This window comes from Mytilus edulis, chromosome 6 (genome assembly GCF_963676685.1).
Source record: "Mytilus edulis chromosome 6, xbMytEdul2.2, whole genome shotgun sequence".
Lineage (NCBI taxonomy): Eukaryota > Metazoa > Mollusca > Bivalvia > Mytilida > Mytilidae > Mytilus > Mytilus edulis.
The window spans coordinates 74173689-74187931 of NC_092349.1; the positions used below are offsets into that span (position 1 = coordinate 74173689).

General features: G+C 32.7%; 1 protein-coding gene across 2 annotated transcripts in view; it reads left to right on the top strand.

The window, feature by feature from the left end:
* Positions 1-3321: 3321 nt before the first annotated feature.
* LOC139528400 (uncharacterized) overlaps positions 3322-14243 on the top strand; it is a 34866-nt gene continuing 23944 nt past the window's right edge. The window contains exons 1-7 of one of the 2 annotated variants that reach the window (XM_071324375.1): positions 3322-3509; positions 6257-6444; positions 7792-7872; positions 8646-8768; positions 9833-9999; positions 12743-13486; positions 13878-14009. In XM_071324375.1, the coding sequence (XP_071180476.1) occupies positions 3505-3509; positions 6257-6444; positions 7792-7872; positions 8646-8768; positions 9833-9999; positions 12743-13486; positions 13878-14009 (1440 nt within the window). In that variant the 5' untranslated portion in view covers positions 3322-3504. The remainder of the gene's footprint in view (positions 3510-6256; positions 6445-7791; positions 7873-8645; positions 8769-9832; positions 10000-12742; positions 13487-13877; positions 14010-14243) is intronic. The other variant, XM_071324376.1, reaches the window with a different exon arrangement.

Genomic DNA, 14243 nt, shown 5'->3' on the forward strand with positions numbered 1-14243 from the left:
ATCTTTCAGATTTTCTCTACCAATAATTTGTTTTCAATTCTTCATGTATAAAATTACTTGCATTCTACAATATCGTTCAATTTTTAGTTGTCTAGCCATGACGGCTTCTTGAAAAGGGTCCAGGATACAACCAGACGGATACACTCCTCTTGTTTTTTTTGTCAGATATTCGGATTCGTCTTACTTCATCCATGTAGTTCTATTAAAAAGAATCCCCTTTAGCCCCCACTTTTCTTTTCATAATTTTATTACATATAGTTTTAAAAGCTTTAAATGAAACTGAGGTCGCCAATGGATAAATAGTCTAGAGAGAGTTATTTCCCGCCAAATTGTCAATGTCTGATATTTCAAAAACAGACACATTTTCTACATTTTTAGTTTCTTTATTTTTTTCTATCAATTTAAAATATTCTTAAAAAAGCTTTTGTTTTAAAACGTGCAGTTTTGATTATTTCGCTTTTTGAAAGTTTGATTTTTTAAATTTTTGATTAAAATATCAAAAAAAGAAAAGGGGCTTAAAGAGGGGTATCTGTGAACTACGAAACGGAATAAAAGCGAAACAAACTTGACGAATACTTCAGAACTATTTGGTTTTCCCAGCGGCCATCAGTTAGGAGCAACAGTGAATACTAATGAACTCGCAGTTAGTCAGATAGTATGTTACGGTTGAGTATGTATATATATATACTGATTTTTAAGCAATAAAATAAAATAAAATTTTGGAATCGGAAATAAAAATATTGTCACTAAGGTGACACTATATTTGTCTTTGATACCTTCATGAGGGGCTTCAATGGTGGTACATTTTTCAGATGTAGATCCATGAATTTGAAAATAAGGCTTGGGGCCTAGTGAGAAAACGTTAGGGCCGATGCTTGTAAAATTGATATGCATTTATCATATATGTAGCTCCGTTAGGGGTCGGTGGTCCCTAAATCCGCCTCTGTTTTTTAAATACTCGTGGCAGTAACCAAGTCAAATTAAGTATCACCTTATTGATAATATTTATATTTCCGATTCCCACATAGATTACCATTTATCGTTGATATAAAACTTTAAAATTGTCAATTTTCCAAGTGCCGACATCTACAATTGGATAGATAGGGATTTAATGTACAGCACCGACCGTGCGAGGGATGTACATCCATGCAGTCAAGGTCGTTAAACACTTCCATCATCATGTACAGCGGTAACTGTGCAGGCTGAAAATAATGTTTATGGTATACGTTATATATGATATGAATGTATTCAGCTTTTACAAAACCAGAACGATGAGTTGGATTTTATATAACGTTTACTTTATTTGGCGTTTTTAATCATATATCACTGTATTTAGCCTTTTTTTTTTTAATTTAATTTGATTCGTTCGATGAGTCTTTTGTCGACTGGCGTCTGGCGCAAATATACAAACTACAAATGTAAGTGATTAACATCCTGGTATCTATGATGAGTTTATTTAGATACCTTATAACAGTCTCTTAGCCCTAAGCTACTTATATTTGATCTTATTCTTAAATTTGTCGTGTATATAGAGGGTAGCAGTGTAAAATATATATCAAAAACCTCCCACAGTCGTGGCTAGCGAAAAGATCATTGCAACACGAATGATTCAGTATTCCTACCGTACCAGTACTTTGAACTGAGGCCCTTTATAGCTTGCTGTTCGGTGTGAGCCAAGGCCCCATGTCGAAGACCGTACTTTGAATTATAATGGTTTACTTTAATGAATTATGATGAAGAATTGTCTCATTGGCACTAATACCACATCTTCTTATATGTACAATATATGATCGTCATGCAATCGATAAAAATGAAAACAAAGCGTTAAAAATTACATGCGTCAGAAGCGCTTTTTATAACTATCTTCATCAGTAACGATCCAAAGTGATTATTAGAAGGCCAGCAACTTATAAAGAAATAGTTGATTAAAGCTTAAAGATGATCGTTCAAAATGTACATTCAATGATTTCATCTGTCGACATGATTGCAGATAGTAAGAAGTCGTTAAGCAAAACAAAAGATAATACACGTGTATATTGAGATATTTTATTGCTAAAAGTTCAGTAGAAATATACATATTCAACCGTACCATACTATTTGGCTATAACTGCGAGTTCAGCAGTATTTACTGTTACTCTTACATGATGGCCGCTGGGAAACCAAATAGTTCTGAAGTATTCCTTTCGTTTCGCTTTTATTCCGTTTCGTAGTTTACAAGTTCCCCTCTATATTCGCCCCTTTTCTATTTTTTTATATTTTAATCAAAAATTTAGAAAATCAAACTTTCAAAAAGCGAAATAATCAAAACTGCAATTTTTTGGAATTTTGATATTTTAAAACTTTGATCAAAATTTCAAAAATCAAAATTTGAATTGATAAGTTTTACACGGACCAAGAGTCTTCTAAACTTGCCTTTCTTATCCAACATTATTAAAGGTAATATCAGTTCTAAAGACTTTTAATCTCAGTAACAAAATAGCTGAGGCATTTCTGTAAAGATCAGCACCATATTTTTAAGAATCACTCGGATTATACTGACAATCTGAGACTACTAACATGATTGCAGTGATCTGATGAGTTCATTCATTTTCAACTGAATTTTATAGTTTGTGCTTAAATTTTGTTGTTACAACACTGTTCCAGGTTAGGGAAGACTTCATCAAATAAAAGCGCTCACAACCATATTTAACCCCGCCACCGTGATTGATCGTGTGCCTGTCCTAAGTCAGGAGCATGTAGTTTGGTGGTTATCGTCGGTTCATGTCTGTCATATTCGTTTTTCGTAAATTGTTAATGATGTTTTGTTGTAATTTGTGCCGTTAGTTTTCTCAATTTAAAAATGTTTCAAATTATTTATGTAGGGGCCTCTTATAACGTTATGAGGTTTCATCGTTGAAGGCCGTACGGTTGCCTCTAATTGCTTGCATATATACTGCATTTGAACATGGGTATAGTTGTCTCATTTGCAATAATATCACATCTGCATGTTTTTGTGTTACATTTATGATACATATGATAGTCGAGTCGAAGTGACAATTGACTTTTAAAAAAAAAAAATATTTTTAATATCAAAGAATTATGAAGAAATACCTAATGTTAGATAATTATATGGCGGCATTCCAGTTTACTTTATCATGTTAGTGAGAAATTAAAATTCTTAATTAACTTGATACCAAAGATGTTTACTTTAAATGCAAATAGAGTTATCGCTCGTTGTACGACAATTTCAACATATCTGTTAGCCACGCCTTCTGCAGGTAAATCTCAGGTAAAACTAGCAGAACCAGTTTTTTAATATTTGAAAGACTTCCCATTTAAGCTATTGATTGAATTCTAAAAATAAAATGTGAATTTAGCATACGGTTGACTTGGAATAAACTGAATAATTTCAATACACAGGGTAGGGCAACCCCTTAACTGTATTATCATATAGGGGTCGGGATCTCCAGCTGAGGGATTATTACTTCGTATGAAGAAGGGCCTTTAGAAGGCACCTTAATCAAAATGAGGTAAGTTATTATATCTGATCGTAGCATTCGGATTATACATAAATACGCTTTTACTTGTCCCACGATGTCAATGTTTACACCGGGTGTAGTCATTCATTTTTTTTATTAATTTTCCCTTTTTTTTCACAAGTTTTGTCTGAAATTTTAAAATATTACTTATCTATTAATGGTCAGATTGTTGCAAATCGTTATATCCACAGCTTTATACTTGTTGTGACCACTCTGTCGAATGGGATATAAATTTACATTAAGAAAACAATATGGGATTATGGGGGATAGATTACAAAGTACACATAATTAGAAGTATAAATGAAATGCTAAATTACAATTTGGTATGCAACTTTTCTGTGTACACGATTTTTAATCGGAGAATCGAGATAGAGGGGTCAATATAGGACCTTTAAGGCTTATTCGTGTTGTGATCAATCATAAGACAACGTTTAAACACATAAAAAATAACAAAGAATACCCCTTTTAAAATTCTGAATTGAAAAAATACATAATTGGCAGATAAAAGTGCAAAACAAAGATCTTCATCATTAACAAATAATTAAAGGCATATAGTATTGTAGGCACTTTTTTTCCAAACATCTGACAACAGAGTGTATAATGTACTTATCTTCACAGCTGACAAAAAAAACCCAAAATAAACAGATAAACTGAAAAAAGTTGATCAATTTGTCCCAAAGCCATTTTGACAAAAGTAACTAGATTTTGGAACCTTAAACCCATTATGACACTTTAAGTTGAAGCACAATAGTTGTTCTTATATTTTCTATGCTATATAATTAAGTCCTGCATCGATGCAACAATTGCAGCTACTCGTATATAAAGGTCTGGCCAGCGGGTCCTTCCACTGTATTTTTTTTTATATTTGAAGGAAATTTGTCTCTATGTTTAAATACAACTTTTATTGTTTATCTTTTCTGTAATTAGATGATTTCTTTATTCTGTACATCGTATTTCTGTAATCAGTATTGCATCACTCAATTCTTTTTTCTCTCTAGTTATACTTTGTACTTTTGGATCACATTATATATCTCTATTCTTTATGTATTTTGTTAACTTTTCTCTATTCAGTTTTCTTTTGGTCATAACATTGTGGTTGAAGAGATCCAAAGCATCCCAATAGTGACATTTAAAAAAAAATCCTCTGACCACAATATTTAACAAAACTGTTGTAGCGGTTTAAAATATCTTATAAATATTCTTTCCCTTCAATTTCCAATCTGCCTATAGCAATAATGCTTATCTTATTCATGATTTCATATCATATTCATAAGGATCAAATATTACAATGAATCAATAAAATTGAGAAAGGAAATATGGAATGTGTCAAATCGACAACAACCCGACCATAGAGCAGACAACAGCCGAAGGCCACCAATGGGTCTTCAATGTAGCGAGAAACTCACATACCCGCACAATACATATATTAAAAGTAAAAAAACACTTTTCCCCCGGGAAATAACGAAACAGGGGATACCAAACCAACTTACGTTTTACACAATGCCCGACCAAGAATTTCAAGGCAAGAGCAAGAAAGCTTTACTATCAGTGGACACAGAAAACAAAAATCAAAGTTTTGGCTCCAATAGTAACTTAGACCTTGCTGACCATATTTGGTTTTGGATTTACTGTTGGTGTTTAATGCCTCTTTCACCAATATTGGCTATGTTTAGGCGGTCAGTCTTTTTTTTTATACGTGAGGGAAGTCGAAATGCCCAGGTAGAACCGCCGATCTTCGCAGGAAAACTGGCAATCCTAGTGAAATAAGATCGAAGTCAAACCCGATACAAGCGGGGTTCGAACTTTCAACCATTGGTTTAAAAAATACTTGGTCAACATCTTGTTTCAGGCAATCAATCAGGCGCTGTTATATTATCAAAACACCACTCGACAACTGAGGTTCTTAGATGGCTTTGGCTATTGTTTAGATAGGCCCATTTCGTCACATAGCTCTTCAAGTATTTGTATATCTCTTGTTTCCATTTTTTAATTAAGAATTGAATGCTGCTTTTTGCAACTTTATTGGGGTGTAAAAGCGTTGACCGAAGTACATTTTGTATGAAACGCGGAAGCGCTTCATTCTAAAAATTAGCGCACGGTCAACGCTTTTACAACCCTATGAAGTTACAAAAAGAAGCATTCAATACTTATAATTACATTTTTTTTTAGCTAGGATCATGAAAACACGATTTACATCAAGTTTTTATTTAATTTACCTGTGCACTTTATTATGGGACCTCGTGTCATCATGAATGATAAGTTTTATTGTGTGATACAACTGCTTAAGGAATAACACATGTTAGCCAATCAAAATAACGTATTATAATGAAACATACATCTAATGCAACTATATTGAGATTTATTCTTGTTTATATTTAATACAGAAAAGGGCTTAAAAAATAGAGTTTTTTCTCATTTTGGACAATATATGCTATTAATCCATACAAGATTAAAGTCACATTTATTGGTTGTCCACTTGATCATGAATTTCACTGATCTTCTCTATTTTGTCTTCTTCTTATACATTTGAAAACCATCTTGAAATAACCTATGTGCATGATGCTGTTATATTATCAATGTCGACACTTTTGGTGGCAGCAGTCTGTTCTGCCCAGAGACAAACTTGTTCCGACACACGTTATTCTGTTGATGTACACATCGTATTCCCCTACACACAAATGAAAGTCATCCTTAATTTTTGTACATCCTTTATATCGATGATAATAATTGAACTTCAGGGTATATATATTGTCGACTCTGTTGGTGGCAGCAATCTGTTCTGCTCAGACACTGGTGAGACAGACTTGCTCCAGCACACGCTCTGCGGTGGATGTTCAAATGACCGGGGCCAATGCTGTGATTGGTGGATTATTTGAGATGAGAACGTCAATTCTTGGTGGATATGCATGTGGAGAACCCCACAAAGGTATTTATTTAGTAAACAATTATTAATTTACAATAACATGCACACTTTAATATTTCTTTTAATTTTTTTGGAATCTCTTGTTTTAGAAGATGAAATTACAATAAGTTTACTGTTTTTCTACATCTTGTTGTGACTTTGTTTAATTAAACATATTTCATTTGAAAGAATAACAAATGATTGGACACAAATTGTAAAATCCAATGGGCATCATATTAGAAATTCCTCTCCACCTACAAATATACACAAAAACATTACATGATAATGACTATTACATGCTAGGAATGTATGTTATATAAAACTATATAAGGAAATAAAATATAATATATAAAAGAAGACTGAATTGAGTGAGGGTGAACTCAGGTTTTAGTTGTATGGTCTGAATCTTTGTGTACTACTGATAAACTATTAGTACACACAGAATAAAAAAACTTCTTTATTTTGCTAAAATGTAAGGTCTTCGTCACCAAACAAAAACGCTCAATTGATATAACATATATTTCCAATATTTCTCTTGCTTCTTTTTGTGTGAAAAGTAGTTTGATGTACTGAACACGGTGCAGATCTGCATTAAAACGGGAAATATTTCTAAATTATATATGAATAATATTTATTAATTTTCGATCACCTCAACACCACTACGAGGGTGGCTGTATTAAATCAATTTGGATTGCTTCTTCCATTTGAAAATATTTATTTCATAAGAAGTCCGGCGTTTGTTGGGTGTCATGCGATTCCACTCAGTCTAACACTCGTACAAGGGAAAAGTTTCGTTGGCTATGCCCAATCTATATAAGGGTTCCTCATTATTATTACTGATTTGCAAACTATAATCCTATTTATTTCATATTGATAGAAATTTAGTAAGGGTTTACCAACGAGTGTGGACTTTAAATCACAAAGGTAACTAGGGGCAATCCAATTTTACTACTAGGAATATAAAACATTGCATTCCACATTACTGGAGCATACCACTTATATCCAGCAATGCAGCTGCATATCAATCATAATGATAAAATATAACACTGGTAATCTCCTAGCTTACAATTTGTTGAAATAAAATGTTTTCACTTCTATAAAATAACCACTTGATGAGGTCGATGAGATTAAATAATTTGAAAAAAAATTTATTCATTATCACACATATTTTACTGTTATAACGAAGACGTTTTCAAATATTTCTTTTTCTTTTAAATTTGTTTTTACTTAAACAAATAAATTAGATCTAACATCTGTAACAAAAGTTACCAATCAAAGTTTGTATGATTTAAAAAAAAAGTGCATAGGCATCAAATAAACTAATATAGATACTGTTTACAACAAAATATTACATTTTGATAATATTTACAGAGCTGATTCAAGTTTACGAAGCAGCTAGATGGGCGTTACAGAAAGTAAACACCAACGCTATGGTACCTGGTGTCAAATTAGGTAAGTCAAATATATAATTCATAGGCTGTGCGATGCTTTAACTTGTTTATGCAGTTTTATGATCTTTGAAAAAGAAATTTGATATGGAAAATAAAATTATAAATTCGCGATTTCTTTGTTTCACGAATTTTTGTATACTTCACCATTGTACAGATATTGAATTGGCGCACCGTTGTTGTTTTGTTTGTCCGAATGTTTACCAGAAGCCAAATACTTAGTCTGAGTGTAAGTATAAACAGATTCTTTTCAACAAAAACATTCCAGTAACAAACCATTGTACACTTGTCTTTAATTAAGAACGTGAGCGTGTAACCGCTATAAATTACAAATAACATCAGATATTGGCATGAACAGCAACAGATCACTTTATATGTTGCTTTTAAAAGTTGCTTCAGAAATTGTCATGTTGAAACTATACAATGTATTAAACATAGGAAAAATGTATAAGGAAAACACAAATATATACAATGTATATTAAATGTGTGGAAACATCTTGCATGGTACGTCCGATTAAAGCAATGAAATTGATAATGGACACTACTATTACCTTAAAATGGTTTAACTGTGAAGAAACTCAGTACCTTCCAATATTTTGTAATTCCTTCAATCTTTATATGTAGATAACATGCTTAAGTTGTAATGAATCATACATTTGTATAACACGTTTTACATTAATAGCAGGTAGGTTAGAACTATGGAAATGTTAATTTTCTAATATAGAAATATACTTCTGCGTAACGTGATTTCAGTAAAATATATTTTTTTGTTCACAGGGATGAAAGCCTATGACACATGTTCATCAGAAGTATTAGCTTTGAAGTATGCCCAAGATTTCTACTCTCGTCTGACTACTGGTCAGAACTCATGTACTACACAGGCTAACCAACTGCACCTTGGTAAGTTTAACTCATTATCATTAGACGGAACGTTAACATTATCATTAGAAGGAACGTTAACATTATCATTAGAAGGAACGTTAACATTATCATTAGAAGGAACGTTAACATTATCGTTAGAAGGAACGTTAACATTAGAAGAGTGACGGGATTGCTTCCCTAAGAAAACTTAGTAGATACTTAGTCAGCCGTAAGCGGTTGAGCTAAGGAAATACTTCTTTAGCTCAGTCGGTTAACGCGCTGCCTGGCAACACAGAGGTCCCTGTGGAGACAAAGATGATTTTGTAAGATGAATCATGCTCTCCGGTTACAGAAGGAACGTTAACATTATCATTTGCAGGAGTGTTAACATTATCATTAGAATGAACGTTAACGTTATCATAAGTAGAAATGTTAACATTATCATAAGTAGAAATGTTAAATTTTATTTTCCAAATTAGGTCCCTAGGGGGGCATATACACATATCATTTATAATTGATACAACATACAGTATTTTACATAACATTCATAAAATAAACAATTGAAATAAAGTCATACAGGTATTATTTGTTAAATAAAAAAGTGTTTAAGAGTTGTTACTCCAGAGATGTGGCAAACTTGTTTTTTTATTGATTATATATTCACTCCTTTATATTTAATATACCATTTCATAATCAATTAACTGTCTTTCATCTAATCTGTATAGTTAATTTAAAGTACAAAGTCGTGAGTTTCCCAGCTCAATCGGCTCCTATCGTTATTGACAAGGCGGTATTGTAATTTCTCCTGCTAATTTTCAATGGTTCTCTCCGTGTAATCCTGCTCCCTCCACAAATTGTCACTTAGATATACATAGAAAATTTTGCTGAAAGTTCCATTAAATCAACAAACAAACTTTAACACTTATTTGTTAAAACAACATGTCATATAATTTCTTGTTTCTCCTTTGAATTCGAATCTTTTGATGGTAGTACTGGATTCTTTATATATATAAAAAAAAATATGTCGTGCTTTAGCTATTGTATATTCACACTTAATGCATTAAAAAAAACAAAATTAGACTTAATATTTCTTCATTTTCAAGGTTTCCTCGGACCACTGTCAAGCTGGACAACAACTGCAGTTGCTGAAATGGCGGGAAAATTACCAGCATCTGTTTTATCACCAAGAGCAATGTCCACTGCGCTCAGTGACAATGCTAAGTATCCTTATTTTCTGAGGACTTCACCTTCATCAAGAGCCCAAGCAAAGGTAATTTATTAATGCAACAGAAAAAGGCAGACTATTTCTAGTAAAACAATTTTCTAAGTAAACCGTAGTTTTTATACGCCCGTCTTTTAGACAGGACGTATTATGGTATACCGTTGTCCGTCCGTCTGTCCGCCCGTCGTCCACACTTCGGACAATAACTCAAAAACACTTTCACCAATTTCAATGAAACTTAAGTGAATTGTTTATATCTATTGATGTAAGCTCCCTTTCAATTTTTATAAATTTCAGATTTTAAGTTTTGGATTTATGGGGCTTTATTTATAAAAAGGGGGATTTTTAACACTTCGGACAATAACTCAAAAACACTTTCACCAATTTCCATGAAACTTAAGTGAATTGTTTATATCTATTGACGTAAGCTCCCTTTCGTTTTTTTTAAATTTCAGATTTTAAGTTTTGGATTTATGGGGCTTTATTCATAAAAAAGGGGGGATTTTCAACACTTCGGACAATAACTCAAAAAGGCTTTCACCAATGTCCATGAAACTTTGGTGAATTGTTTATATCTATTAATGTAAGCTCCCTTTCAATTTTTATAAATTTCAGATTTTAAGTTTTGGATTTATGGGGCTTTATTCATAAAAAAAGGGGGATTTTTAACACTTCGGACAATAACTCAAAAAGGCTTTCACCAATGTCCATGAAACTTTGGTGAATTGTTTATATCTATTGATGTAACAAATAATACTTAATAAAATCTGATGAAAACATAAAATTTGTAAAATCTTTAGTTCAATTTAAAACATTAAATTTCTTGTTAAAAATAGGTTCCATGAATTTCATACGTTTGTACTATTATTGAATGGTTGCAAGGATGAAAGCACATTAGCAGTCCCTGAGATACTAACTGTTCCCTGAGGCATATATCATTTTATGATAACATTTTTACTATCTAAGCTATGGATAAAAATCAAATATTGTTTTTGCATATAGGATGTTTTACTCTTGTTAAAATTGGTTGCAATTGAAATCACAAATGATACCTTAGCATTGCAGCTTTTTTATAGAGTTCGGTTTCGGTGGAAGGGTTGAGCGCAATAAAAAATGTTATAAAACATAACTAGTCTACAATAGCACATAATAAGTGAACAAGTGACAACATGAAAATCCTAACATGTGACTAAATATTCCTTAAATGTTAAAGGGTGTCATTTTATGAAAAAAAATAAGGAAATCAAGTCTCCTAAACATTTATCAATATGATCATCTTGTGAATATTCTAAACAATAAAAAGGTAATAATCATTATCCACCATATTAAGCACCATTTGAACAACTTTTGCATACATCTTTGTATAATTTAGTATGGATTCCTTACTGTGTTCAATAGAATCTAACTATGAGCAATATACCCCAAGAAAATTACCTTCTTTCAACTACTATAAAATTTGGAAATCAGCCATAGAATTACTAAAACCCATAATCATATATCACTTTCCTTATATTGCATTGAAGACTTCTATGTTATATGCCAATGTTAATGATATTTGTTTTTTATGATAAATATTGAAAAGCTGAACTAGGTTTAATCATCAGTGTCTTCTTCACTGTAATCACTGTCCTCATCATCAGAAAAATCCTCATTTTCATTCTCAGAAGAGGCCTCCTCATCATCAATGAAATCTTTATCTCCATCATCAATGAAATCCTTACTTTCATCACCTACTTCCTCATTTAGATCATAACTTTCAGTAGAGTCACTTTCACCATCTTCACTTTCCCTGATATCTTCTTGCTGCTCCTCATTGTCATTGTAGTCTTTTTTGCCATTTTTATACGCCCGTCGTCAATGAAATCCTTACTGTCATCACCTACTTCCTCATTTAGATCATAACTTTCAGCAGAGTCACTTTCACCATCTTCACTTTCCCTGTTATCGTCTTGCTGCTCCTCATTGTCATTGTAGTCTTTTTGCCGTTTTTATACGCCCGTCGTCTTTCAAACAACGGGCGTGTCATGCGCTAAAGCGCAGCCCTTTATTTTTAATACGAGAGGTTTAGCTAGCTATAAACCAGCATCAATCCAACATTTTCTGCACAGGAAAATGCCTATACCAATGCAAGTCAGGAATATGACAGTTGTTGTCAATTCCTTTAATGTGTTATAGCCGTTTTGATTGAGTCCTTGGATTAGGGACTTTCCGTTTTGAATTTTCATCGGAGTTCGTTTTTTTTTTGTTTTTGTTTTTTACTTTTTTTCCCTTTATGATATAAATACCGACATCTAACTTCTAGAGTTTAATTTTTATGAAACCGGTAGATGCATTCTCTGATTAATAATTGTATTTGTTGATTAATTCCCGTATAAAAAATTGTCTGAAATTTGAAAATCAATGTTTTCAACAGACATTTTACATTTGAAAAAAAACCCATATTGAATGCCAAATTTTCTTGTCCGCTACCAGTAACATTGCTCCATCGCTGATACTTTTAAGTAGTACCACACTAAATTTGGTGCAAAGATGTGAATTTCTAAAGTAATGCCTAAAGCCTTGAGTATAGATAAATACGTGGGCAATAGCTATCCTGACCGGACCGATTTTTTCTTTGGCCAGTTTTGCCATGAACGATCAATTTTCATGGTGGTCAAAGTTATAAAACGTATCGAAATAATTGTAAAATTTCTATTAAATGTATCTGATCATTTTTAAAAGACCAGCATGTTTCTTGTTCGTTGCATCTACCACCGTAACGGAATTGATCATTATATCTTTATATTTGCAGGCAATGATCGAAGTTTTGAAACAAATGAACTGGAAAAGAGTTATTGCAGTTTATACATCCAGTATATATGGCAACAGTGGATACGAAACTATGGTGAAACAAGCTATGGAAAGTGATATCTGTATTACCAAAGCATTGTCCGTTCCAAGTAGCGGTACTGTTTCTCAGTATGCAGCGCAATTGACAAGTCTGCCAAAATATGACACAGATGTTGCTCTCTTTTTTGGATCCTATAACGAGGCAAAGACACTATTCCAAGCTTTAGAAACTATTGGTAGCACACCAGGTATTCGAAGCATTCAGTGGATGGTCACCGACATGAATTTAATGCAGGAGACATATTCAAACATTGCACGAGGTGCAATAGCCGTCATGCCACGTGCAACTTTAGTAACACAGTTTAGAGATTATTTTATAAATCTGAACGAAGTTTCAGCTCCTACAGAAAATCCATGGCTAGCAAACTGGTATATGACACAATATCAATGTAAGTTACCAGGTGTAACCTACTTACCTTATTCCAATTATACAAATTGTGTTACCAAGACAACAAACCAGAGGCGTAATGACTTCAGACAGAACGCTTTTGTAGACAGAACTATCATGGCGGTGTTCGCTTATGCCAAGGCCCTTCGGAAAGCACAAGAAGATCGATGCGGATCATCGTTCTCAGGAATATGCTCATTACTACAGGGTTTGACGACATCGGATTTTCACAAGTATCTGAAAGATGTAGATTTTACGGTAATTTTCATTTATTTATAGTTCTATTTGTTATTTAATGAATAAACCATCAAAAGAGCAAAGTTAAACTCAAAATTCATCACAGGTTAATTGTATATATATATAAGAAGAAAAAACAGAGTCAGGATTATTCCATTTAATTTATAAATAAAATTATTTTACAAGGTAGTCAGACAATTACTTGTTTAAAGTTTGAAAAAAAAGCCCAAACTAAGTTTATGATAACAGAATCATCGTTATAAACCCTTGGTAATAGCAGTTGATGTTAATTTTAATATCATGATTCCTACCAAAGGATCTTCATTCGAACAATAACTATTTTTTCTTCCTACTTATTTAGAATGTTCATACTTTATCAAATATGTGTAAAGTTATACTTGTATCATTACAGTTTTCAACATCAGATAATGTACCAAGTCTGAGTGGTAAACGTGTTGCCTTTGACGAGAATGGTGATTTCATATCTGAAGATTTTACAATATGGAATTATAATGACAAATCAACAGCATTCGACTTCCACGAGGTAAGTATTATCACATGACACAGGAAACCCCTAATACATTTTGAATTATAGTGCACACCCTTTGTTAGAAAAAAAGGAGGAAATAAATTCAAAGGCTGCCACCTAGTAAAAACATAAAGACACACATCATAAAAAAAAACCCACAAAAAGCAAAAGAAAACAGTCTTGAAAACACAACACAGACAAAAAGAGCATACAAATTCCGCACCGAAACCGAGCCTGAGCTCAGGGGTT